This window comes from Leptodactylus fuscus, chromosome 10, assembly GCF_031893055.1.
Source record: "Leptodactylus fuscus isolate aLepFus1 chromosome 10, aLepFus1.hap2, whole genome shotgun sequence".
Lineage (NCBI taxonomy): Eukaryota > Metazoa > Chordata > Amphibia > Anura > Leptodactylidae > Leptodactylus > Leptodactylus fuscus.
Window position 1 is genome coordinate 85,005,435 of NC_134274.1, and position 21,969 is coordinate 85,027,403.

The 21,969-nt window shown below is 52.4% G+C and overlaps 4 protein-coding genes across 4 annotated transcripts; 1 reads left to right on the plus strand and 3 right to left on the minus strand.

Moving 5' to 3' along the window:
* Positions 1 to 14,480: 14,480 nt before the first annotated feature.
* On the minus strand, positions 14,481 to 14,948 carry LOC142219043 (histone H2B type 1-O-like). The gene has a single exon (XM_075287994.1). The coding sequence runs from the start codon at positions 14,917 to 14,919 to the stop codon at positions 14,539 to 14,541; it is 381 nt and encodes a 126-aa protein (XP_075144095.1). The 5' UTR covers positions 14,920 to 14,948; the 3' UTR covers positions 14,481 to 14,538.
* Positions 14,949 to 15,228: 280 nt separating this feature from the next.
* On the plus strand, positions 15,229 to 15,753 carry LOC142219069 (histone H2A type 2-B). Its single transcript, XM_075288029.1, has one exon. The coding sequence runs from the start codon at positions 15,248 to 15,250 to the stop codon at positions 15,638 to 15,640; it is 393 nt and encodes a 130-aa protein (XP_075144130.1). The 5' UTR covers positions 15,229 to 15,247; the 3' UTR covers positions 15,641 to 15,753.
* A 1,221-nt stretch (positions 15,754 to 16,974) lies between these two features.
* On the minus strand, positions 16,975 to 17,617 carry LOC142183567 (histone H3). The gene has a single exon (XM_075258696.1). It carries the CDS (start codon positions 17,605 to 17,607, stop codon positions 17,197 to 17,199), a length of 411 nt encoding a protein of 136 aa, XP_075114797.1. The 5' UTR covers positions 17,608 to 17,617; the 3' UTR covers positions 16,975 to 17,196.
* A 2,864-nt stretch (positions 17,618 to 20,481) lies between these two features.
* LOC142182980 (histone H1.03-like) lies at positions 20,482 to 21,209 on the minus strand. Its single transcript, XM_075257816.1, has one exon. The coding sequence runs from the start codon at positions 21,188 to 21,190 to the stop codon at positions 20,504 to 20,506; it is 687 nt and encodes a 228-aa protein (XP_075113917.1). The 5' UTR covers positions 21,191 to 21,209; the 3' UTR covers positions 20,482 to 20,503.
* Positions 21,210 to 21,969: the final 760 nt, after the last annotated feature.

Consider the following 21,969-nt stretch of genomic DNA (forward strand, 5'->3'; position numbering starts at 1 on the left):
CACTGGGGCAGATGAAGGAGGGGACGGCATGACACTGTGGGGACATGAATCTGGGGGCAGAGATGGGGACATGAATCTGGGGGCAGAGATGGAGAGGGGACATGAATCTGGGGGGACATGAATCTGGGGGCAGAGATGGAGGGGACATGAAACTGGGGGCAGAGATGTGGGGACATGAATCCCTGGGCAGAGATGGAAGGGGGACATGAAACTGGGGGCAGATGAAGGGTGTATATGAAACTGGGGGAGAGATAGAGGGGGGACATATAATTTACGGGTGACTGTAGGAGGATTATACTGTGTGTGGGCACATGACAAATTAATGAGTGGGCGGAGTCAACACAAAAGTGGGTGGGGCTAAATTTGTTGCGGCGCGCTAAGCGCGCCACACATTTTGTCCCTCTTTTAGCTCTTCAAAAGTTGGGAGGTATGGAGATGGGGGGACATGAATCTGGGGGCAGAGATGGAGGGACATGAATCTGTGGGCAGAAATGTGGGGACATGAATCGGGGGGCAGAGATGGAGGGGACATGAATCTGGGGGCAGAGATGGAGGGGACATGAATCTGAGGGCAGATGAAGGGTGTATATGAAGCTAGGGGAGAGACGGAGGGGGACATATAATTTACGGGTGACTGTAGGAGGATTATACAGTGTGCGGGCAAATGGGAAATTAATGAGTAGGCGGAGTCAACATAACAGTGGGTGGGGCTAAATTTCTCGCGGCGCGCAAAGCAAAAATGGCGGGGGGGGGGGCAGACACTTAGGCTTTATGGGGCCCCAAAATTCCTGATGGCGGCCCTGAGTGACAGGATGTATCATTCGCAGTGGCAGGGCTGTTGGGTACCATCACATGGTGCAGGAGGATTCAATGGTATGGGCTGTATTCTGTGATACTCCTTAGGATATGTGATATTCTCTACATAGTTCATACCATCACCAATAGACAGATAAGCCAATGTGGACAGCAAGAGCCCCGGGGCCAGGCACCAATTCCAACATGGCAGCAGACTAGTGGTTATAAGCCAAGTTGCTCATCTGAAGAGTCTGACTTTCCCTATGCCTATCCCGAAACACGCCATCAGGTATATTCTGTTACCCTAGACCATCCAGACTTCAGGGCTACTGGGTGTCAGATTAGCAGAACGCACTGTACTGTCATTTATGTGAGGCTTGTACTAGAACTAGAACAGTCATAGCGACTAGAGATGAGCGAACAGTGTTCTATCGAACACATGTTCGATCGGATATCAGGCTGTTCGATGTGTTCGATTCGAATCGAACATCACGTGGCAAACTCCAAAAAAAATTGATTCCCCTCCCACCTTCCCTGGCGCATTTTTTTGCACCAATAACAGCGCAGGGGAGGTGGGACAGGAACTACGACAACGGGGGCATTGAAAAAAATCGGAAAAAGTCATTGGCTGCCGAAATCAGGTGACCTCCATTTTAGACGAATAGTGGATTTCAAATCCGGGTCATATGAGAATGTGAACTGTGTGAGTAAGAGACAGGGATAGCTGTACAGGCAGGGATAGCTAGGGATAACCTTTATTTAGGTAGGAATGTTATTAAAAATAACTTTTTGGGGCTCTATCGGGTGTGTAATTGTGATTTTTGTGAGATAAACCTTTTCCCATAGGAATGCATTGGACAGCGCTGATTGGCCAGAGTACGGAATTTGACCAATCAGCGCTGGCTCTGCTGGAGGAGGAGGAGTCTAAGATCACTCCACACCAGTCTCCATTCTGGTCCGACCTTAGACTCCGCCTCCTCCAGCAGAGCCAGCGCTGATTGGTCGAATTCCGTACTCTGGCCAATCTGCGCTGGCCAATGCATTCTATTAGCCTGATGAAGTAGAGCTGAATGTGTGTGCTTAGCTCAACTACGCTGGTGGAGTAGTTGAGCTAAGCACACACATTCAGCTCTGCTTCATCAGGCTTATAGAATGCATTGGCCAATCAGCGCTGGCCAATGCATTCTATTAGCGTGAGCTGAGTGTGCACAAGGGTTCTAGTGCACCCTCGGCTCTGTTACATCTGATGGGCTGACCAGCACACGGTGTAGTTGAGCAGAACTGGCTCAACACAGCTGAGTCTCTGCATACCCATAGGAATGCATTGGCCAGCCTTCGGCCAATCAGTGCTGGCTCTGCCGAAGGAGGCGGAGTCTAAGGTCGGACCTGAATGGAATACGGAATTCGACCAATCAGCGCTGTCCAATGCATTCCTATGGGAAAAAGTTAGCTTGCGAAAACCGCAAGCTGACAGGGATTTCCATGAAATAAAGTGACTTTTATGCCCCTAGACATGCTGTCCCAGTGTCATTTCAAGGTGTTGGTATCATTTCCTGGGGTGTCATAGTGGACTTGGTGACCCTCCAGACACGGATTTGGGTTTCCCCCTTAACGAGTATATGTTCCCCATAGCCTATAATGGGGTTTGAAACCCGTTCGAACACTCGAACAGTGAGCGGCTGTTCGAATCGGATTTCGAACCTCGAACATTTTAGTGTTCGCTCATCTCTAATAGCGACCCCTCGCTCCACCTTACTTAAGTCTATGTAAAGGAAACGGATACCTCCTGGGAGCTAAAGAGGAAATGAAGGTGGAGAAGTCAGAACTGCAAAAGTGTTATAACCTGAGCTGTGCCTACCAGGCAATAAGGCAATCTTTAGAAATCATGACAGATAAAGATTTATGACCGGAGCAGCCATTGACACAGGCAAGCCAAATACATAGTCCTCTCTCCTCGTAGGATTTTATAACTAGCCCACGAAAAATGAAGAATAGTGGTCGCCTTAGGCAAGGGTGATGTCATCAGGATTCGGCGCAATCAGTTCTTCTTCATCCGTCTCGGGTTTCTAAAAGATAGCAATTGTATGTAAGGTTATCGTACCATGACAGAGATATCCAATACATGGAAGCCCAGGCACAGGGCGGACAAGTCACATTTCCAGGCATAAGTCACGGTTGGGCGGACAAGTCACATTTCCAGGCATAAGTCACGGTTGGGCGGACAAGTCACATTTGCCGGCATAAGTCACAGTTGGGCGGACAAGTCACATTTGCCAGCATAAGTCACGGTTGGGCGGACAAGTCACATTTGCCAGCATAAGTCACAGTTGGGCGGACAAGTCACATTTGCCAGCATAAGTCACGGTTGGGCGGACAAGTCACATTTGCCAGCATAAGTCACATTTGCCAGCATAAGTCACATTTGCCAGCATAAGTCACATTTGCCAGCATAAGTCACATTTGCCAGCATAAGTCACATTTGCCAGCATAAGTCACATTTGCCAGCATAAGTCACATTTGCCGGCATAAGTCACATTTCCCGGCATAAGTCACATTTCCCGGCATAAGTCACGGTTGGGCTTAATAGTCGGGCCCAGAGAGATTACCATGAGTGCTATCTCTGGCAGTGGGCTTAATAGTCGGCCCCGGAGGGTCGGCGGTGGGGCTTAATAGTCGGGCCCGGAGAGAGTTCCAGGGATGGCTGTTTGTCAGGGGGCTTAATGGTGGGGTCCGATCCGCCTCCCGTGGAAGCCTGCCTGGGGGAGCGGTGAGGACTCTCGAGGGCCAGCGGAAGGAAGAGGTAGTGCTGTTTTTGACTCCGGCGGAAAGTGCCGGGAGATGTGGAGTTGGAGGGTTGCCCCGAGGCGAGGTCTGCAGGGAGAACCGGGTTCCGGACCGGGCGGGCCTAGGGGAGGCAAGTCGGGCCGGGGCTCACCCTCCTGGGCAGGGTCCGAGGGGAGCTTCCCCCTGAGAGAACTTCCACTTCCGCAGACACTTTGAAAAAAAATCGGAGCCCCCGAGGAGGCCTTCCTGCAGCGAGCGCCAGACCGGGATGGGGCTCACCCTCCTGGGCAGGGCCGAGGGGAGCTTCCCCCTGAGAGAATTTCCACTTCCGTAGACACTTTGTCAAAATTTCAACTTTCAAAATACTTCCGCGGGCCAGATTTCACTCCGGCGATCGGCGGCGTCATGCCTGCGGCGGTGCACCTCGGGCGGTACAAGTCTACCTTGTCTGCTTTAATCCTCTTGATTTCCCGGCACACCAGAGACTCCTTGAGGATCAGACATTCGGATTGCAATTTACTGCAAAGCCTCATTAGCACAAGATTCAGAAAGCCACTTAAGTCTTACGTTTTGCAGCAACTGTGGTTTTCTTTGATAATAATAACAACAACAACAACAACAACAACAACAACAACAACAACAACAACAACAACAACAACAACAACAACAACAACAACAACAACAATAATAATAATAAATTTATTTATATATCGCCAACATATTCCGCAGCACTGTACATTTTGTAGGGTTCAAATACAGACAGATAAATAACAAAGAACGTCATTTCACACAATGGGACTGAGGGCCCTGCTCACAAGAGCTTACTATCTATGAGGTAGAGGGGGGGTGACACAAGAGGTAGGAGGGGCGGCATTGCTTATACAGGGGTCAGACACTTTTGTAATAGAGGTTACTGTCATTACACAAACAAAACTTTATGAGCCATCACTAGTGGTGTCCTGTAACATGTGGATGGAGCTTGGACAAATAAAGTTATCTGGAAAAGACATCATATCATGTGGGGTAATGTGGGAGCGGGGACAGAGGAGGGTTAAATTTTGGGGATTCTAATTATAGCATGGAAGGGTTTACGTTAGAAATTGTGATAGGCCTGTCTGAAAAGATGTGTCGTTAGTTTGCATTTGGAACTGTAGAAATTGGGAGTTAATCTTATTGTCCAGGGTAGAGCATTCCAGAGAAGTGATGCAGCTCGGGAGAAGTCTTGTATACGAGCGTGGGAGGTTCTGATAATAGGGGATGTAAGTGTTAGGCCATTGAGTGAACGGAGAGCACGGGTTGGGCAGTAGACGGAGATGAGGGAGGAAATGTAGGGAGGTGCGGCATTATGGAGAGCCTTGTGGAGGAGGATGATAACTTTATATTTTATTCTATAATGAATAGGCAGCCAGTGTAGCAACTGGCACAGACCCGAGGCATCGCTGTAGTGTCTAGCCTGATAGATGAGCCTGGCCGCTGCATTCAGAATAGATTGTAGAGGGGAGAGTTTAGTGAGGGGAAGACCGATTAGTAAGGCGTTACAGTAGTCAAGGCGAGAATGAATCAGAGAGACAATAAGTGTCTTTAGTGTTTCTCTGGTGAGGAAAGGGCGTATTCTGGAGATGTTTTTGAGGAGGAGGTGACATGAACGTGCGAGTGATTCAATATGCGGGGTGAAGGAAAGGTCTGCGTCAAACATGACCCCGAGGCAGCAGGCATGCTGCCTAGGAGTTATAGTAAGGCCTGACACTGCAATGGATATATCAGGGACAGATCTGTTAGATGGTGGAAACAGTAGTAGTTCAGTCTTAGAGAGATTTAGTTTCAGATAGAGCGAGGACATGATATTAGAGACAGCAGAAAGACAGTCACTAGTGTTCTGTATGAGTGCAGGGGTGATGTCACGGGAAGATGTGTATAATTGGGTGTCATCAGCATAAAGATGGTACCTGAAGCCAAATCTGGCGATGGTTTGTCCAATGGGGGCTGTGTAGAGAGAAAAGAGCAGGGGGCCTAGGACCGAGCCCTGAGGAACCCCAACAGCAAGGGAAAGAGGGGAAGAAACAGAGCCCGCAAATGATACACTGGAAGTGCGGTCTGAGAGATAAGAGGGGAACCAGGAGAGCGCAGTGGCGTTGAGGCCGACTGAGCGGAGCATAGTGAGGAGGAGAAGATGATGATCAATAGTGTCAAAAGCTGCAGAGAGGTCCAGAAGAATAAGAAGAGAGAAGTCACCATTGGATTTAGCCATTAGGAGATCATTGGAGACTTTTGCGAGAGCCATTTCAGTAGAGTGCAGAGATTGTAAGGGGTCAAGCAGAGAGTTAGCAGAGAGATAGCGGTTTAAACGAGAATAGACCAGGCGTTCCAAAAGTTTAGAGATGAAGGGCGGGTTAGAGATGGGTCGATAGTTAGCAGCACAGGGTGGGGTTTTTCCAATAGCGGAGTTATAACAGCATGCTTGAAGGAGGATGGAGAGAGAGAGAGAGAGAGAAAGAGAAAGAGAAAGAGAAAGAGAAAGAGAGAGAGAGAGAGAGAGAGAGAGAGAGAGAGAGAGAGAGAGAGAGAGAGAGAGAGAGAGAGAGAGAGAGAGAGAGAGAGAGAGAGAGAGAGAGAGAGAGAGAGAGAGAGAGAGAGAGAGAGAGAGAGATTAAATATTTTAGTAAGGCAAGTCGTGACAGCAGGCGACAGAGGTTGGAGAAGGTGCGAGGGGAAGGGGTCACTACTGCAGGTTGTAGGGCGAGATGAAGAAAGTAGCTGAGAGACTTCCTCTTCTGTAACAGGTTGAAAAGATGAGAAAAGACAGTCTGAAGTGCGGTTGGTGAGGGGATCAGTACTATGGTAGGTGATGGGATCAATGCCACCTGGGGCTTTGGCAGTTATTTCCTGATGGATCTTATCAATTTTATCATGGAAATACGTGGCCAGGTCATCAGCACTAAGGACTGTGAATGGCGTCTGCACCTTGGCTGTGAGTAAGGAGTGAAAAGTTTCAAAAATCCTTTTAGGGTTGCTGGAGAGAGAAGAGATGAGGGCGGTGAAGTAGAGTAAGAGAACAATCGATGTAATCTTTGTGCAGGGCCAGCTGAGACGTAGTGAGGTCATTATGAGATTTAATTGAAGGATATGCGCTTTCTAGAGTAGAGACTCGACTGTCTATATGATGAAGTTCCGCTCTAATATCCTCAAGTTGCTGAAGAACTGGGTCTAGGGCGGCTGACAGAGCTTGTTGTAGAAATGTTCTTAAGAAGGTGCTATCCTCCAGGCGGTCCTGGTCAATATTACTCTCAGCATCCGAGTCATCACCTGTGTCAGGCTCCCTATTGTGGTCAGGCGCCATTTTCAGCGATCCGGCGGGAGATTGTCGATTTTTCTTTCTAAGATACTTTTGCAAGTCACTTTGGAGTTTAGTTTGATTGGGAGTACCAGCGAGGTCTGTGCCTTTGTCTTTATTTGGTTTAACCATCTTGATGGATGCAATATAAGTGAGGGAGAGGGACGAGGTCAAGACTATAACATCTAGCAAACAGAGAGCATCAGTCTAAATGACAACATAGACAAGAGTGTTCTTGGAGATTCACTTAGGTACAGGGAGGGGAGAGGTCCCCAAATATCAATAGGTAAGGTTGACAATCTCAGCGTCTAGGCAGACAGTCGTCCTCTGCAAGCGAGGTATCAGGTATAATTGGGTTCTACGTCTCTTAGTGCAGTAGTGGGGATGATATTCCTGTAGGTAAGACAGCCTTTCCCAATCTTAACTGCTACGACTAATCCACAGGGGAGGTTCGGATGAGACCCTGTTAGAGAAGGCGGCAGGGGGCTGCAGGGGAGGGCAAGAAAGCCCAGGTGTGGGAGTGCGGAAAGAATGTAGAATAACTCTAGCCGAGGACCGTAGATATCGAGGGTCAGGGACACCACTTATGGGATATGAATGTAAAACTTTCCGGAGAGGAGATATAGGGGAGGAGGGTAGCAGAAGGGTTTATTAAAGCAGACAAGGCCGGAGGACCTGATGGTATAAGCGCAAGAGTTCTTAAAATGTGCAGTGACCAGCTGTGTGGTATTATTACACACATGTACAATACGAGTCTAAAGCTGGGAGTGGTACCTCGACTGTGGAAAACATCTTGTGTGGTGCCAGTCCCAAAGATACCCAACCCGGTGGGCTACAATGACTACCGACCCGTAGCACTGACATCTCACCTGATGAAGGTCCCAGAGAGACTGGTCCTGACACACCTACACCCCCTAGTGAGCTCCGCTCTGGACCCCCTCCAGTTTGCCTATCGGCCGGGCATTGGGGTAGATGACGCCATCATCCACCTTCTTCATAGAGTTCTCTCTCACCTAGAGAAACCCGGGAACACTGTGAGAATATTGTTCTTTGACTTCTCCAGTGCGTTCAACACCATTCAGCAAGGGCTACTGAGGGAAAAGCTGAACCTTGGTGGAGTGGACCATCACCTGTCCAACTGGACCCTAGACTACCTGACAACCCGCCCTCAGTATGTGAGAGCCCGGGACTGTGTGTCTGACACTGTGATCTGTAGTACGGGGGCACCACAAGGTCCAGTTCTTGCCCCATTTCTCTTCACACTGTACACTGCTGACTTCAGGCACAACTCATCCAGCTGTTACTTACAGAAGTCCTCCGATGACTCTGCTATAGTCGGCCTTATCACTGATGGCGACGATAGGGAATACAGAGACTTAAACCTGGACTTTGTTGAATGGTGCCAGCGAAACCAGCTCAGTATTAATGCTGGGAAGACCAAGGAGATGGTGGTGGACTTTAGTAAACGGAGAGGTGCTCCGACCCCGGTGGAGATCCAGGGAATATGTATTGAGATAGTCAGGACCTGTAAGTACCTGGGCGTGCTCCTCACTAATAAACTAGACTGGGCTGATCACCTGGAGGCGCTGCACAGAAAGGGCCACAGCAGACTCTACCTGCTCAGGTGGCTGAGGGCCTTCGGAGTCCAGGGGACACTTCTTAGGGCCTTCTTCAACTCTGTGGTTGCCTCAGCCATCTTTTTCGGTGTGGCCTGCTGGGGGTGCAGTCCATCAACCAGGGACAGAAACAGACGTGACAGGCTGATCAGGAGGGCCAGCTCTGTCCTGGGGAGCCCCCTGGACCCAGTACAGGTGGTGGGTGACAGAAGGATACTGTCTGTGGTGACCTCCATGCGGGAGAACAAATCCCACCCCATGTATGGGACCTTGATGGGACTTGGCAGCACTGTAAGTGACCGTCTGCTTCACCCCAAGTGTGAGAAGAAGCTATCGCAGGTCCTTCCTTCCAACCGCGACCGGGCTGTATAATTTACATCAGACCAAGCGAAGACACTCCGCACAGACAACTAAATGACTATGACGATGACCATGAAGTCTTCCTTCTTTCTCTTCCGTTCCTTAGCTGCCATGGACTCCTAGTATATCTTCTCTTCTCAGCATATGTGTGTCTGCGTCTGTATTATATTACTGTGTATTATCCTGTATTACTAGGCTGCTGTAACATGCTGGAATTTCCCCAATGTAGGACTATTAAAGGATTATCTTATCTTATCATAGGTCCTCAAGTGCAGATTAATGTGGCCTGCTACTGTTTCCAACTCCAGGGGAAGGGAGAAATGCAGATTCGGCTCACCTCCATGTCAGGATACGAGTGGGTTAAACTGAAGGGCAGCTGCAGGCGTCTCAGTGTAGTTGGTCTGTAGCTGCTGCTTCATGCAGAGAGGCAGGCTGCGCTCCAAGATGGGTAGGTCTGGAGCTGGGCGCAAATCACAGCCGGATAGCTGTCCGGCAAGTCACACCCCTTCTTCCGGATCTGGGTTCTGCGTAGAAGTCACATCAGGGGCCGGCCCTTACACTTTAGGCTAGGGATCCTAGTGAGGCCTACTCAAAATGGCTGCCGGGTCTGGGAGAAGAGATCCAGAATCTGAGGTTCCGTACCTCGAAATACCTCCTCTCCAGGCTGCTCCAGAACCAGAAGCAGCTGTGATGTCGCGGGAGATGTCTCCTGCGCTCCGCAGGCCGTGGTGACTCCAGAAGAAGGCAGGCCGCAAAAAAAAACAAAATGGCGGTCGTGACTCCTATGATCAGCTGCCCGGTAAAGTAAGAGAGCTGGATGAAGGCAGTAAGTGTCTGGAACGCGCCAGAGGTCCTCTCCTGGGTCGGATGAGCGGTCCAGAGCTGCGAGGGACTACGCCGGGAGCTGGAACAAGTCGGCAGCAGGTAAGTCCAAAAACAAGATGGCGGCCGGGTCCTGTGGGACAGAAGGCCGCAACAGTTTATATCCTCAGGAGCGCTGTAAAAGTGTGAAATAACACCCCAAAATAGCAGACAGAGGCTTGGAGGAGAGCCTCGGGGTTGTTATCTGTATGGATGGCTGAGATCACCGCCGGTAAGAAACGGATGAAAGTGTCCAAGTCAGGAGCTCACAGCAGATGCGACCGCTCTGGTTGCCGGCTAGCCATGCCCCCTCCCCCTCCCACAGTATATCTATCCCTGTCTCACAGTCACATAGTTCACAGTCTCATATGAACCGAATCTGAAATCCCCCATTCATATGAAGCGGAGGTCACCTGATTCAGCCAGCCAATTACTTTTTCTGACTTTTTTTTTTTTTTTTCGATGCCGCGGTTGTCGTAGTTCCTGTCCCACCTCCCCTGCACAAAAAAAAAAAAAAAAGAAAGAAAAAGCGCCAGGGAAGGTGGGAGGGGATACAAATTTTTAGTGCGTTTGCCGCGTGGTATTCAATTGGAATGGAATATCTTGAGCAGCCTGAATACCAATTCGATGGAACGCTGTTGGCTCATCTCTAATCCCTACTGATCCCTTAGACTGTTAGGACCCCACAGATCAACTGTTTCTCGGAGCAGGCAAATCCCATTATTGTTTAAATGTGGGGCGCTGCTTATTCGCTGTGTTCTTACAACCGCAGTTGTGGGTACTGTAGTTGTACCCTGTTCAAGTGTATGAGATGCCGCTGCAGCACCCATAACCATTTCAAACAAGAATATGTTGTAGGGAGGGGCCCCAGTCAGTAGAACATCCCGTCAGAGGGCCCCCGCATAATATAGTGCCATTCTTAAGTGATATGCAGGTTATTTGGGAGCCACCGCCAAAGGACTGCGAGACAGCACCTGGAATTTGGGACTGTTCTGCTGTATTCAGGAGGGCCGAGAGGGCTCCCTCGCTGCCATAGGGTACAGTTCGGGTTCACTAGTTGTCCTATATTTAAAGTAGTTCTGTGCACAATCCTTTTGGGTGATGTTATTCAGCTCCTGCATATGATGTACAGCATTACCTAGAATCGAACAGGAGGGCTGGTGGAGGATGGAGCAATTGGGGAATATATCATTGCCTGTCAGCCATTGCCCTGTTGGAATAATCCAATCGGTATTGGCCTAATGGTCATCAGTCTTTGGGGACGGCATTATGTGGTGCGGAACAGGTCTGTGTAAAATGTAGAGGGGTGCAGCATAAGGCGCGGGGCGCCGTACCAGGCGAGACGACGTAGCAGCATACTGCACTATTTTGCCTTTTCTTTTTTTTTTTTTTTTTTTTCTCCCCTTATTCTGCAGATGACACCTTCTGTACGTAAACCTGAGCTGTAAAGCCGGAGGAGATATAGGCAGTGACGGTGACGGCTCCTACAGGTTTATGTTTGTGTAAAGACAGTCACCACTATTACAATATTGTCTGACCCCTGTATAAGCAATGCCGCCCCTGCTACCTCTTGTGCCACCCCCTTTACCTCACAGATTGTAAGCTCTTGCGAGCAGGGCCCTCAGTCCCATTGTGTGACGTGACTATTTCTTTGTAATGCATTTTTCTCTCTGTATTTGAACCCTACAAGTTGTACAGCGCTGCAGAATACGTTGGCACTATAAAAATAAAATGTATTATTCTATTATTATTCATCATCTGTTTTCCCTTAGTCCTAACAACAGCACAAGCTCCTTTTAGTTCATTCTGTTCATGCCCCTCTTCATGGGGCGTGTAGCACAGCGTCGGATGAGTACGCAAGGCAGAGTGTCAGGAGATGAATATGAAGAGGGGCGTGAAGAGAATTAAGAACTAAGGGGCGGCGAGAGGTTATGACGTGGGGGTGCTCGGAGCAAGAGGGGCAATCCCCCTGAGTTCCATGAGCGGGATTTGCATACTGCAATAAACAGATTTTGACAGAAACAGCAAAGAGGAGAAGAAGAGACTGGAAGGTGGGAGTAGAATGGCCTTTTTAACCCCTTCCCGACATGCGCCGTAATAGTACGGCGCATGTCGGGTCTGTAACTATGGCGACCGCTCGGGAGCCGGGCGGCCGCCATAGCCGCCGGGTGTCTACTGCTTTAAGGCATTAACCCCTGCGGCGCCACGGTCAAAGGCGCCGGAGGCGCCATTTTTCCGGCGACGCATGGGCGCCGCCATTTTGCCGGTGGTCGCCTGCTCCTGGAGCATGCTCCAGGGCCGACGTCACGTTGGCATGACAGCCGGGAGCCTTTACAAGGCTCCCAGGCTTGTCTGCAAATGCTCTCTTTTGCAGGCTGGTCTATGCAGCCTGCAAAAGAAAGGATTATTTTTTGCTTTAGCATTGCAATGCATTAGTGATCAGACCCCCTGGGGTTCAACGCCCGTAGGGGGTCTAATAAATGGGAAAAAAAATCAAATAAATAAAGTTAAAATAAAAATAAAATAATAATAATAAAACATAAAAAGAATTACAAATTCAAATCACTCCCCTTTCCCTAGAACACATATAAAAGTAGTTAAAAACTGTGAAACACATACATGTTAGGTATCCCCGCGTCCAAAATTGCCCGCTCTAAAAATCTATAAAAATATCTTTCCTGTTCGGTAAACGCTGTAGCGGGAAAAATAGTCAAAAGTGCCAAAGTGCCGTTTTTTTTTTTTTTTTCAGTGTTTTGATTCTGATATAAATTGGAATAAAAAGTGATCAAAGCAATAACATTTCCCGAAAATGGTAGAACTAAAGAGTACACCCGACCCCGCAAAAAAAGACGCCATACACATCTCTGTACACGGACGTATAAAAAAGTTACGGCTGTCGGAATATGGCGACTTTTAGAAAAAAACAAAACAAAACAGTTTTGGAATTTTTTTTAAGGGGTCGAAATTTAAATAAAACCATAGAAATGTGGTATCCCTGGAACCGTACCGAAACACAGAATACAGGGGACATGTCATTTTGGCTGCACAGTGAACGCCGTAAAACCAAAGCCTGTAAGAATGTCGCAGAAATGCATTTTTTTCTTCAAATCCACCCCATTCTGATGGTTTTTCCTGCTTCCCAGTACATTATATAGAATAATTAATGGTGGCATCAGGAAGAAAAATTTGTCCCGCAAAAATTAAGACCTCATATGGCTCTGGGAGCGGAGAAATAAAAAAGTTATGGGGCTTAGAAGGAGGGGAGTAAAAAACGAAACAAAAAAAAAAAAAAAATGCCATTGCCGGGAAAGGGTTAAAGACGATCGTCTAACGACAGAATTAGAGCCCCGGTAACCGTCCTATGTAGTATCTGTGCGCCACCTGCTGGCTGGGATCCGTATATACAGGGTCTTTCGAGCTGTGCCGTTTGTTCCCCGCGCCCCCATCTGGATCAGCGTGGAACTGCACAGCCCCAACCCGGGGTTCACTATAACTGCAGCCTCGCGGCGATTACACAAGGATGCCCATAGGGGGCAGAGAGGAGATCCCGCAGCCGGGAGAAGAATTAGATCCGGGGAGGAGGGGGTGCGGCTCCGGAATGCAATAGTCCTATTGACAGAGAAGAAGGTCTGGAGCAGTGAGAACAGCGCCCTGCATGTTATCTAGTAGGCCGGCTAGAAGGAGCCGCTGACCGCTGACCCTCGGCAATGGGAGAATGAGCGGGAAATTCAAAGTGATCCATTGTCTTATGTCAGCCAATCAGCGCGAGACAGAGGAGGGGCTTGTAGGAGTCACGCCGAAGAATTACGTCATCAATGCAGGGTTCTCCTTCTGGTCCGACCACTCTCTATATAAAAAGGCGGCTGTGCGGAGGGACGCTTGTTCTAGTCTGTCAGCAGCACAGAAGATGTCTGGTCGCGGTAAAGGAGGGAAAGGTCTCGGCAAGGGCGGTGCCAAGCGGCACAGGAAGGTGCTCCGGGATAACATCCAGGGCATCACCAAGCCTGCCATCCGCCGTCTGGCTCGCAGAGGAGGCGTCAAGCGCATCTCCGGTCTCATCTATGAGGAAACTCGCGGTGTCCTGAAAGTCTTCCTGGAGAACGTCATCCGTGACGCCGTCACCTACACCGAGCACGCCAAGAGGAAGACCGTCACCGCCATGGACGTGGTGTACGCGCTCAAGCGTCAGGGCCGCACTCTCTACGGCTTCGGAGGCTAATTCCGCCGCTCCCCGACTCTCTACTTCATAACCCAAAGGCTCTTCTCAGAGCCGCCACATCCTCCTGAGAACAGAGCTGTCCCCGCCACCCACCTCTCCTCTGCCTTGTAGGTCTGGGGCTGCAGACGCCTCCTGTAGGCTGTAATGTCATCACTGCTGGAATACTGGAGAGAGTAGAAGAAGAAAACGGTCCAAACCTTCGGAATCTAAGCTTTGTGAACAGGTCCCTAGAAGTAGTCCTACTGCGGCTCTGCAGTGTAACCCCCGTGCCGGCAGCTCGGGCCGATAAGTAGCAGCTTAGTTTAACCCTCCAATCGCAGGTGCGTGCAGAGAGCACTGCACCTCGTAGAGATGTCAATGTAGCAAGCCGGAGATTAGAGCTTCTCTTTGGGTGTATAGTAAGTCTAGCAAGTACAAGAAAATAGCTGGAAAGATAGGTTCTGGGTAGAAACACGTGCAGCAGCAGCAGCAAGAAGCCAGAAATGAAGGGCTCAGCAGCTCTAGTGTGGAAGGTGTGGGGGGCTCTTAGAAGAGCCTTTGGGGTGATAGTACAGAGCAGGTGATGGAGCCGATTACTTGGCGCTGGTGTACTTGGTGACGGCCTTGGTGCCCTCGGACACGGCGTGCTTGGCCAACTCTCCGGGCAGCAGCAGGCGCACGGCGGTCTGGATCTCCCGGGAGGTGATGGTGGAGCGCTTGTTGTAGTGAGCCAGGCGGGAGGCTTCTCCTGCGATGCGCTCGAAGATGTCGTTGACGAAGGAATTCATGACGACCATGGCCTTGGAGGAGATACCGGTGTCGGGGTGGACCTGCTTCAGCACCTTGTACACGTAGATGGCATAGCTCTCCTTCCTGGCCCTCTTACGCTTCTTGCCGTCCTTCTTCTGGGCCTTGGTCACGGCTTTCTTGGAGCCCTTCTTGGGCGCTGGGGCAGACTTGGCGGGATCAGGCATGGTATAACACGGAGATCTCTTTCACACGAGAATGAGAGAAAGTAATGTCTGTGCTCCTCCCAGCGCAGCCCTATTTATAGGCGGGCTATGCAAATGAGCGCCGCTGTCTGTGCGCTGTTCTACTGGACCAGCAAACCATGTGACTTTTGCAAGCCCCGCCTGCTGAAGCGGATTGGTGGTTCCACAAATCTGGCCTCTATTGGCGGCTTGAGATGTGTCCAATGAGAGTTGCAGGAGGGCGGGGCAGAACTATATATATAAGGCAGGAGGAGCCGGTACAGGGCAGGATATTCTGTGTTCCATTACAGTAACTGGCGATCCACGAACCATGTCTGGACGCGGCAAGCAAGGAGGCAAAGCTCGTGCTAAGGCCAAGACCCGCTCATCCCGGGCGGGACTTCAGTTCCCCGTCGGTCGTGTGCACAGGCTTCTCCGCAAGGGCAACTACGCCGAGAGGGTTGGTGCTGGTGCTCCCGTCTACCTGGCGGCCGTACTGGAGTATCTGACCGCTGAGATCCTGGAGTTGGCTGGTAATGCTGCACGGGACAACAAGAAGACCCGCATCATCCCCCGTCACCTGCAGCTGGCCGTGCGCAATGACGAGGAGCTGAACAAACTGCTGGGTGGCGTGACCATCGCCCAGGGAGGCGTCCTGCCCAACATCCAGGCCGTGCTGCTGCCCAAGAAGACCGAGAGCAGCAAGCCCAGCAAGAGCAAGTGAGCGCCGCTCCCACCCCATCCGTCTATACAAGCAAAGGCTCTTCTAAGAGCCACCACCTTGTCTACAGCAGAGCTGCCTCCTGTCTACAATACGGGCTGTCCGTCTATTCTGAAGCCAACTCCTGGCCCGACCGGCGGCCCTTACAGGGAAGCACCGTGGGGTGACTGAGCGGGAGGAGGATTCACTCTGTAGGGAGATGTGGTGCGGGCGCGGGGTTTTGTGTCAGGTCGGGCTGGTGGTAATCTGCTAATGCTCTCTTCCCAGGCAGGTAGTATAAGCGGAGCTTAGATATAACGAACGGGCGGGCGGGCGCGCGCTGATACAAAGCCGAGGTGAGCGCCGGCTCCTCCGGGTGACGCTTTGTCTTTTCTCCCCGCTCACACGGTTGGTGGTTTTGAAATTCCCGCTCAGTCGCAGTGACCGTTACAATCCGCGCGAGAGCCGGCAGCGTCACGTGGCGCAGAGAGAAGGGGCGCGAATTTCAAAACCTCCCCAGAGCTGAGCCCTCTCCCACTGAAGAAGATTCAGCAGCGGACTGGGGCGGCCCTCAGGTTATTGTAGAAGGATGTGCGGAGTAGGCATATACTAGGTACGGAGAGGAGGGAGGGAGATGTGGTTGCGGGCGCAGGGTCTTGTCAGTTAGGGATAGTAATGGCTGTGCTCATCCTAATCCTCTCTCCCCGCCAGGGCACAGCCCACGGTGGCAGGCTTACAAGTGCCGATGAAACGGGCGTTAAAGGGCTGATCCGGGTGAACCTTTGTCTATCTCCCCGCTCACACGGTTGGTGGTTTTGCAATTCCCATTCAGTGACCGTTACAACCCGCGCGAGAGCCGGCAGCGTCACGTGGTGCAGAGAGAATGGGCGCGAATTTCAAACCCTCCCCAACTGAAGAAGATTCAGCGGCGCTCAGGTCATTGTAGAAGGCGCTAGGGAGAGATGCGCGGAGTAGGCACATACTAGCGACGGAGAGGAGGGAGGGAGATGTGGTGCGGGCGCAGGGTCAGTTAGGGATAGTAATGGCTGTGCTCATCCTAATCCTCTCTCCCCGCCAGGGCACAGCCCACGGTGGCAGGTTTAGAAGTGCCGATGAAACGGGCGTTAAAGGGCTGATCCGGGCGAACCTTTGTCTATCTTCCCGCTCAATCGTAGATTCCCATTCATTCAGTGACCGTTACAACCCGCGCGAGAACCGGCAGCGTCAGGTGGTGCAAAGGGAGAAAGGACGCGAATTTCAAGCCTCCGCCTGTCTATTACATCCTCCGCTGCTGCTGCTGCTGCGAAGTAAGATTGAGTCAGCAGTCAGTGGGGGCGGCGCTCAGGTTACTGTAGAGGGCGCTGCAGTTACATATGTGCCTGTTATACATACAAAGGAGGGAGACGAGATATCGCTAACTCAGTGACTGTAAGGGAAAGGGTAACCTCTCTATTAGCAGCCAGTGAAGGCTTCTCTTCTCCCCTCCCGAGAGGAGAAAGACAACGGCTACAGCTCGTCTGAGGGAGGATTTGGTGGCTCTGAGAAGAGCCTTTGTGTTGTCAGACGGTGCCTGGGCAGATTTAAGCCCTCTCCCCACGAATCCTGCGGGCCAGCTGGATGTCTTTGGGCATGATGGTGACCCTCTTGGCGTGGATGGCGCACAGGTTGGTGTCCTCAAAGAGCCCGACCAGGTAAGCTTCGCTAGCTTCCTGCAGGGCCATGACGGCGGAGCTCTGGAAGCGGAGATCCGTCTTGAAGTCCTGGGCGATCTCTCGAACCAGGCGCTGGAAGGGAAGCTTACGGATCAGCAGCTCGGTGGACTTCTGGTAGCGGCGGATTTCACGCAGAGCGACTGTACCAGGGCGGTAGCGGTGAGGCTTCTTCACTCCGCCGGTGGCGGGAGCGCTCTTCCTGGCGGCCTTAGTGGCCAGCTGCTTGCGGGGAGCTTTCCCTCCGGTGGATTTGCGGGCGGTCTGCTTGGTTCTTGCCATCGCTTCAGTATAGACGTTACACAGCGGTGATATGAGCTGAGGAGCGGAAAGAGCGACATATTTATACAGCCGGGGCTCGTCCTCATTGGCTCATGGAAAGCCCGCCCCCTCCATCTCATTGGTTTATTTCTACAGTCCAGCATTAGCGCTCATGCCCCTCCCCCAGACCCCGTGCAGCACGGCGCTGTACAGCCCCCGCCGGCATGCATCAGGCTACACAGGGGACAATCTGTGGCGTTCCCCCCCGCAACATAACGAGGCGATTAGAACCTGTAAACCTGAGGAGAGAAACGGAGGGAAATTCAAACCTGGTGGAAGCGCCAATCAGCTGCGGAGGGCGGGGATTATGATGCTGGCACTGGTCACATGACTTGCTGGTCCAGTAGAACAGCGCGCAGACAGCGGCGCTCATTTGCATAGCCCGCCTATAAATAGGGCTGCGCTGGGAGGAGCACAGACATTATTTTCTCTCATTCTCGTGTGGGAAAAGATCGCCGTGCTACCATGCCTGATCCCGCCAAGTCTGCCCCAGCGCCCAAGAAGGGCTCCAAGAAAGCCGTGACCAAGGCCCAGAAGAAGGACGGCAAGAAGCGTAAGAGGGCCAGGAGGGAGAGCTATGCCATCTACGTGTACAAGGTGCTGAAGCAGGTCCACCCCGACACCGGCATTTCTTCCAAGGCCATGAGCATCATGAATTCCTTCGTCAACGACGTCTTTGAGCGCATCGCAGGAGAAGCCTCCCGCCTGGCTCACTATAACAAGCGCTCCACCATCACCTCCCGGGAGATCCAGACCTCCGTGCGCCTGCTGCTGCCCGGAGAGTTGGCCAAGCACGCCGTGTCCGAGGGCACCAAGGCCGTCACCAAGTACACCAGCGCCAAGTAATCGGCTCCATCACCTGCTCTGTACTATCACCCCAAAGGCTCTTCTAAGAGCCCCCCCACCCCTTCCACACTAGAGCTGCTGAGCCCTTCATTTCTGGTGTTTATTCCCCGGACCAGAGGCTTTATTTATCCCGATCCGTTTTGTCATTGTATTTATGGACGTTACACCGCACTGTTTGTATTATCCTCAAGGCGAAGGAACTTATCCGCCTGATAACCTCGTATCTATCGCGTGTATCTACATCTGCGCACACTGGCAAAGTAAAGGAGAAACTTTAGGCAGTGCACACTGTACAGCGACAGGAACGCTCTTAAGATTTATGCATTTGTTCACACGTTCCCTGAAGCTTAAGAGCGTTTATCTCCACGCTCTCCGGTATTCCTACAGTAGCCGCAGCGACAGCTCCAGCCCTAGAGGGCAGAGGAGAGGTGGGTGGCGGGGACAGCTCTGTTCTCTGGAGGATGTGGCGGCTCTGAGAAGAGCCTTTGGGTTATGTAGTAGAGAGTCGGGGAGCGGCGGAATTAACCTCCGAAGCCGTAGAGAGTGCGGCCCTGGCGCTTGAGCGCGTACACCACGTCCATGGCGGTGACGGTCTTCCTCTTGGCGTGCTCGGTGTAGGTGACGGCGTCACGGATGACGTTCTCCAGGAAGACTTTCAGGACACCGCGAGTCTCCTCATAGATGAGACCGGAGATGCGCTTGACGCCTCCTCTGCGAGCTAGACGGCGGATGGCAGGCTTGGTGATGCCCTGGATGTTATCCCGGAGCACCTTCCTGTGCCGCTTGGCACCGCCCTTGCCGAGACCTTTCCCTCCTTTACCGCGACCGGACATCTTCTGTGCTGCTGCTGACAGACTAGAATAAGCGTCCCTCCGCACAGCCGCCTTTTTATATAGAGAGTGGTCGGACCAGAAGGAGAACCCTGCTATGATGACGCAATTATGGGGCGTGTCCTGAAGCCACTCCCCCCCCTCCCCTGCTTTCCTCCTCTGATTGGCAGAACTTTCACCCGTTAGTGATTCGGAGCTTTCCCGCTCATATCCTACAGTTCTCGCCGCCTCTCCCTGTCCCTGCTGCCGCTCTCAGCTCGGCCCCGGAGACAATGGACGTCTGCCGGCTTTCTCCACCCGCCCCAGTGTCATCACAAACCTACTGCTGGGAGCCGGAGCTCCCCCAGACAAGTCATTCAGCTGCAGCACAGACAGTGCGTTATAAATACAAGAGAACACGCTGAACAGGAGGCAGCAAAGATCCGAGTTTCTGGGTCCAGAAGTGACCCCGAAATAACGGTGTGCGCTCTCAGGGGAGAACGAGCCTGGACGCCGGGAGGTTGTACTGGGGGAGAAGGGGATGAGGCTGGGTGACAAGAGCTCTCAGGGGAGCCCCCTCCTCAGCCTGTGTAGGAACGAGTAGTGTCAGGCGGGGGCTCCCCTGAGAGCGCTTGTCACCCAGCCTCATCCCCCTTCTCCCCCAGTACAACCTCCCGGGCGTCCAGGCTCGTTCCCCGCTGATCTGATACAGACCTGGGAGTATGTATCGTTTGTCCCCCTACCACAAGCACGCACACAGCCGCCCGCCGTACACCGCAGCGACCCCCGGCATCAGGCTGCATTCGGGACTGCAGGGATTGTGTAGCTCAGACATACTGACAATTCCTCCTCCTCCTCCTCCTCCCCCTTTATCCAGACAGAGGCCCCCGCCAGTAACGAGGAGGATGCGCGGCCAATCTACTGGATTACTGCCCCTATAAACCCTCAGCGGCCTCAGCTTTTAGTCCTCATTACTACCCCGCTGGACCGGTCACCTGGAGAAACCTGCGGGGATGTTACCCTGTAGTGACCGCTCATGTGTCGGTGCGGATACGGGAATGGAGCCCTGGTCATAGGATTGCCGTTAATATGACGCCCCCGCCCCCCCGCTGGCTGGGGAGATAGCGATCATACAGCTCTGCCGGGACAAGGTGGTGGCTCTGAGAAGAGCCTTTGTGGGACAAGTACAGGGCGGCTCGGGCTTATTTCTTAGCCGCGGGCTTCTTGGCTTTAGCAGCCTTCTTAGCCGGACTCTTGGCAGCTTTGGGCTTGGCAGCCTTCTTAGCTGGGCTCTTGGCAGCTTTGGGCTTAGCCGCCTTCTTAGCCGGGCTCTTCGTCACCTTCTTGGCTTTAGGAGCCGCCTTCGGCTTCTTGGGGCTCTTGGCCGCCTTCTTGGCGGCCGCGGCAGGCTTCTTGGCTTTCTTCGGGCTCTTGGCCGCGGTCGGCGCCTTCTTAGGAGACTTAGCCGCGGGCTTCTTGGCGGCAGCTTTCTTGGGCTTGGCCGCTGCAGGCTTCTTCTTGGCCGCCTTGTCCTTACTCTCCGCCTGCTTCTTGTTCAGCTTGAAGGAGCCGGAGGCGCCGCTGCCTTTCACCTGGATCAGGGTTCCCTTGGTCACCAGAGCCTTAAGGCCCAGCTTGACACGGCTGCGGTTCTTGTCTGTATCGTAGCCGCCAGCAGCCAGCACCTTCTTCAGGGCGGCCACAGACACCCCACTGCGCTCCTTGGAGGCGGACACGGCTTTGACGATCAGCTCGGACACGGTGGGACCGGAGGATTTCTTGCTCTTCTTGGCGCCCCCTGCGGCTGCTTTCTTCGGCTGCTTCTTGGATTTGGCGGCCGGTTCGGCGGGAGGGGGAGCAGCGGCAGCGGCGGGCGCGGTTTCTGCCATGATACGAATCGAGCTCTAATTCCTTTCCTAGACGGGAAAACACTGGGGCCGAAGCAGCCGCCGCCTCTTATATGCACAGCGGTGCGCACTGATTGGCTGCTGAGCGGCCTCGGCCTCACCTCCTATTGGCTGTCACTCAGCACAGGGCCAGAGTCAAGCTCCGCTCTCCCCGTGTGCTTCCCTGCCCGGGATCAGAGCCCATTACCGGCTAGAACCGGACAGGAGAGCTTCCATTCTTCGTGTCTCCCCACTCCCCGACATCCTCCCTAACAGTCCCTGGCCGTCACTGGCGGAGGTGCGGGGGTGGTGCGGAGAGGAGGCCCCGGGATTTCCGCCATAGCACCCCCACATCTGTCCATCACTATCTATGCAGGAAGATGAAACCGCTGCGGGAGCTGCCCCCTTCTATTCCCGGCGCTTGTCACCATCCCCGGGATCTTTACCACAAGCTCTATGCTACAGGAAGCTGATTGTACGATGCGGGGACAAGCTGGAGCTGCTGAGAGCCGGGGAGGGTAACACAGGCGGCGGCTCCGCTCACTGCCGGCTCCCTGTCCTCACATCAGATAGATACATATATATATATGTATATATACTGCAGACAGGGGGGCCGCTTCTCATGGGGCTCTGCCCTGCAGCAATGTCTATACACCGGGCAGAATAGAAAAGCGGGGACATTGTGTATATACAGCTGTCTGCACAGAGGCGTGTAGGATGGGATGATGGCTGGAGGTGATTTCAGTCTCCTGCAGTTACACGTATTATATAGGATGGGATGC